This window comes from Silene latifolia, chromosome 9 (genome assembly GCF_048544455.1).
Source record: "Silene latifolia isolate original U9 population chromosome 9, ASM4854445v1, whole genome shotgun sequence".
Lineage (NCBI taxonomy): Eukaryota > Viridiplantae > Streptophyta > Magnoliopsida > Caryophyllales > Caryophyllaceae > Silene > Silene latifolia.
This window is the reverse complement of record NC_133534.1, coordinates 77,509,115-77,513,774: the sequence shown is the minus strand read 5'-3', so window position 1 is coordinate 77,513,774 and position 4,660 is coordinate 77,509,115. Positions and strand designations below refer to the sequence as shown.

Below are 4,660 nucleotides of genomic sequence, written 5' to 3'. Positions count from 1 at the left end.
CGGATCCCTCATAGCATCAACCCGGCCTTTCCCAAAGAAATGCGCGCAAAGCATCGCAAGCCGCCCCTCCACTAGCTCCTTTTCAAAGACCAAGCTCTTCATTTTTCCTCGGTGATCTGCATTGCGCTTCTCGACAAAGCCCGGCTCTTCCTTGGCGAGTCTTGACTCTTCCTTGCGAGCCTCCAACTCTTGTCTGACAACTTTCTCAGCGTTTTTCGCGGCCACCTCGCAAACCAAAGCAGTCCTGGATGCCTTTCTAGCTGACCCCAGCTGAGATTGAAGTACTACCTCATTACCCCTGGATGTGTGCAACTCACGGTTAAGTTTATCTAATTTCTCTTCCAAGCCAGAAATCCTAGCCTGGGCATCCCTGAGCTGACAAGCAGTGACCAACTCAGCGTCCAATCCCTACAGAAAAACAAAAGAAAGTCAATCAGCCAAACACAAAGCAACACAAAGAACACATAATAATTGAAAAGTCCCTTTGCAACTAACCTCCTTAGCTTGAGAAGCAAGGGCAGCAGCCTTTGTCATAAGAGAAGACAAGATAGAAACCACTTTAGTAGAAGACTCATTATCAGATAAAAGCTGGCTGCTCATACCAGCAGAGAAATCATTTATCTACGACCGGGCAGCATCCATATCGTCAATACGAGCAGACACACTTCTGATTGGCTGAGCCTGAATAGGCTCTTTCTCTTCTTCTTCAGGAATGACAGCTTCCCTCCTCCTTTTGGAGCCTGAACGACCTCTCGGTGATACTAGCACAGGCGGTTCCGGGGAGGCTGGACATCGAAACCAAAACATCAAGCGTCTTGTCACTCCCACTAGCCTCCGGCTCTTGGACATTCAAAGCAATCCTAGCAACCCCTGACTTTCAAGTCTTTGGCGAAAGCTGGCCAACCTAGAGAAGACACGAAATCGAATATATAAAGAATATACATAAATATCAGAAGAGAAGCGATAAGAAGACAACAATCGACATAGAGACATATAGAAGACATACATGAAAGAGCAGTGGAGCTAGGCTCGCCTTTGGGTACTTTAACCACACTCATCTTAGTCTTCATACACCGGTGCAATAAATCCCTGCCCAAACTAGCAGGCCAAGCCTTCTCTTCCTCAGGAATAGAAAGAAAAGCCTCTATCCTTGAAACAGCCTCCTCGTCAAGAGGGTCGAAGTTCCAATCAGGAGCTACAAATATTACCAAAAATGCACAGGTAAAACTTAAATATCCTAATTTCGTATAATATAAATTGCAAATTAAGAGTACAGGAAACCTACCACTCTCCAAAGGAGGATATCTCAAATAGTCAAAGCCTGACCCCAGACTTTCAGTCCGGATAAACAGGAAAGTCTTTGCCCAGCTTTTAACATCTCCAGAGTCCAGGTTAGTGATTAATGGAGACATTTTCGACTTAATTCTCAAATTGAAACGACCAGTAGAAGGATTCTTCATATGATATACTGCCTTTATATCATTAATGGTAATTACAAGTTTATGCTTGGCACATAAATTTTCAATAGAGTGGATAAGTTTCCAAACCATTGGCATGATTTGGAAAGGTGATACTTCCATAGCACGAATAGTATCAATCATTAAAGGAGTAAAAGGTAACTTACAACCTGCCTTGAACGCCCATTCATAAATACAGAACCAACCAGGAGACACCCAATTAGCTCGATTTGGACAAGACTCGGGAATCCAAACCTCAGTCGAATCAGGAATTAATTTTTTCTCCCTTAAAACCCTATCATAGTTTGTTTTCAATAAGTTTTCTTCAGGGAAATAAGGATCCAGAGATTGAAGAGCAGAAAAGATAGAATCTTGATATTTAAAAGCTATAGCACGAGCAGGAGGATCAATTTCAACCACCTCCTCCTCATGGACGTCTTTGGGTTCGAGCTCGCAGACTTTTCGGGAAGCGGGACGCTTTTTGGCTCCCATATCCTTCGTTGTTTTGTTTATAATGATGAATTTTATTTAATGAGAAATTATAAGTTAGCAAACTGGAGTTCCTGGGAAATAGGGGAGAATTTTAGAGAAAATTTAGCAAGGAAAGTGGAAGAAATTTGGTGAAAGATAAACTCATCACAAATACCGTATTTATAGAAGAGGAGTAACGGTGCAAAAACCCTAGAAAACGCAAAAGCGTCAAGCATGACATCATGCGGTTAGCCGTTGCAGTGTTTAACGGTCACTAGAAGTCTAAGAGTCCTTGAATAAATGTGATTCTTTTTATTGTTTAGCCCGGTAAATTGACATCTCACCACTGGCCTGATCCAGCACGGGTAAAATGTCAAGGGGCAATTGTTAGGCCCGAATTAGCCTGGTATGACTATAATTTAGCCTGATCCTGTTAGGCTGAATGAGGCAACCGAGGACCGGACAAATCTAACTACTACTTGGCAGACGAAGGGAACCACAAAATAAGCAAGCTACTAAATCCTAGAAGAAAAGCCTGATGGTAAGTGCGGAATAGCCTGGCAGGATGCTTAAGCAGGCTGGATCAAGTTGAAAAGCAACAAGACGGTTATATAAAGATAAATTCTCACATCCTATTCTCAAGGAAGACCAAGTCTAACTATAAGACTACATCATTCCCATGAATCAAGACGTGCAAAAGGAGAAAAGCTAAAGATTAGTTAGAGAAGAACGAGTCAACCGGATTAATAGGGAATGTGCCCTATTAATCAGGTAACAGCTCCGACAATTGGGAAGAACGTTGAGATTGAATACAACGTTAATATTTGTAGAACTATAAATAACATGATCTAGCATTTGTAAAGACATTCATTATTCATTAGTTATTTATAATTTATCTCTCACTATTTCCTGAATATTCAATTATATACACGAATTTGTACTCAGCTTATCAAAATAATACAAGTGATATTCTTTATACTTAGTCCTTCCTTGTTATTTAGTCATAATATTATTCCAAACTTATAGAACTAGATACCCTAATTAATCTATAATCAAGCCGGATCCCTTCAGGGAAAATCCTGCTAAAACAGATATATACATAGAATTTGGCATAAGCATGCTCTTGATAAGGTCTCTTTTCTCCCTAATGGAGTGTTCCTGGTGAGATTCAAAGATCTTAAGGACAAAGAGGTAGTTCTGAATGCTGGTTACCATATGTTTGACAATAAACCTCTTATAGTCAAACCGTGGGGGGTGGATATAGACCTGATGAAAGAGGATGTCAAATTGGTTCCTGCCTGGGTTAGATTGCATGATTTACCCCTCAAATTCTGGGGTAAATGCCTGCCTGCCATTGCAGGACGGGTTGGGCGTCATATTAAATTTGACCATGCTACCATAGATAAAACCAGGCTAGGCTTTGCCAGGACTCTAGTAGAATTGAAAGTGGGGATGAAGTTCCCAAATGCAGTCAAGTTCCTGGATGAAAATGGCAAGCTCATAACAATAAAAGTGGAGTATGAATGGAAACCCTCCATTTGTACTAAATGCAAGGGCCTGGGGCATGAAGCTTCCAACTGTAGGAAAGGGGCACCACAAAAAATGAAAACTTCTAAACCTGTAAAGGTGTGGCAACCAGTCCAACCAAAGATTTGGAGACAAAGACTGTAGCTACTAAGGTGAGTGCTACTGAGGGAGTAACTAGCCCTATAGTGACACCAGTGAAGGTAGCTCAGAGTCCTCTTGTGCAGCAAGTCACTGATGAGGAAACAGTCCAGACAGTTGTGGTCTCACCACAAGGTACACCTGCAGCAACAATAATTGGATCAGGAGTGCAGTCACAATCTCCTCCTGATAGTGGAAAAATTGGTAACCCTTCTCAATCTGTTTCAAATGCATAATATTGGCTTCTGGAATGTGCGAGGGTTAAATAGTGTAAATAAGCAGAAAATTGTTAAATGGTTTATACATAATAAGGAAGCTGGCTTATTTGGGCTTCTAGAAACAAAAATAAATGGTGATAATGTTAGTAACATTTCAAATAATATGTTGGATGGATGGAGTGTGACTACTAATTGTAGGCTACACAAAGGTGGTAGGGTATGGCTGTTATGGCAACCAAGTTTATTTGATGTGATGGTTCTCCAATATGATGCTCAGTTCATACATGCCAAAGTTATTGCAAGATGTACACAGCAGCAATTCTTCCTTACCATGATCTATGCCTTTAATGAAGGGAGTGAGAGAGTTGACCTGTGGAATAAGCTTAAGAATATAGCTCAGCAGTATACAGGACCTTGGTCAATGGCAGGGGACTTTAACACTGTAACTTCTCTAGATGAAAGGTTGGGAGGTAATACCAGGCAAGAGGACATGGATGACTTCAATCAGTGTATAGCTACTTGTGGAGTGACTGATATTCATGCCACATGAGCCTTTTACACTTGGAATAACATGCAGGATCCTTTGCATAGAAAGTACAGTAGACTTGACAGGTTTATGGTTAATCAAGCTTGGATGGATGTATTCCCTGATATGATGGCTCATTTTTATCCTGAGGGCCTGCTAGATCACAATCCGTGCATTATTAGTGATATTAAGCTTGGTGGCAGGAAAAATGCTAGCTTCAAATACTTCAACATGTGGAGCTCAGCACCATCTTTTACAAGCATAGTCAGTAATGATTGGGGCAAATCATACAATGGCACTAAAATGTTTTGTATTGTAAAGAA

General features: G+C 41.0%; 1 protein-coding gene across 1 annotated transcript; it reads left to right on the top strand.

The window, feature by feature from the left end:
- The first annotated feature begins 3,197 nt into the window (after positions 1 to 3,197).
- Positions 3,198 to 4,361, top strand: LOC141601241 (uncharacterized). The gene is made up of 3 exons (XM_074421503.1): positions 3,198 to 3,445; positions 3,568 to 3,814; positions 3,906 to 4,361. Exons 1-3 carry the CDS (start codon positions 3,198 to 3,200, stop codon positions 4,359 to 4,361), a joined length of 951 nt encoding a protein of 316 aa, XP_074277604.1.
- The last annotated feature ends 299 nt before the right edge of the window (positions 4,362 to 4,660 follow it).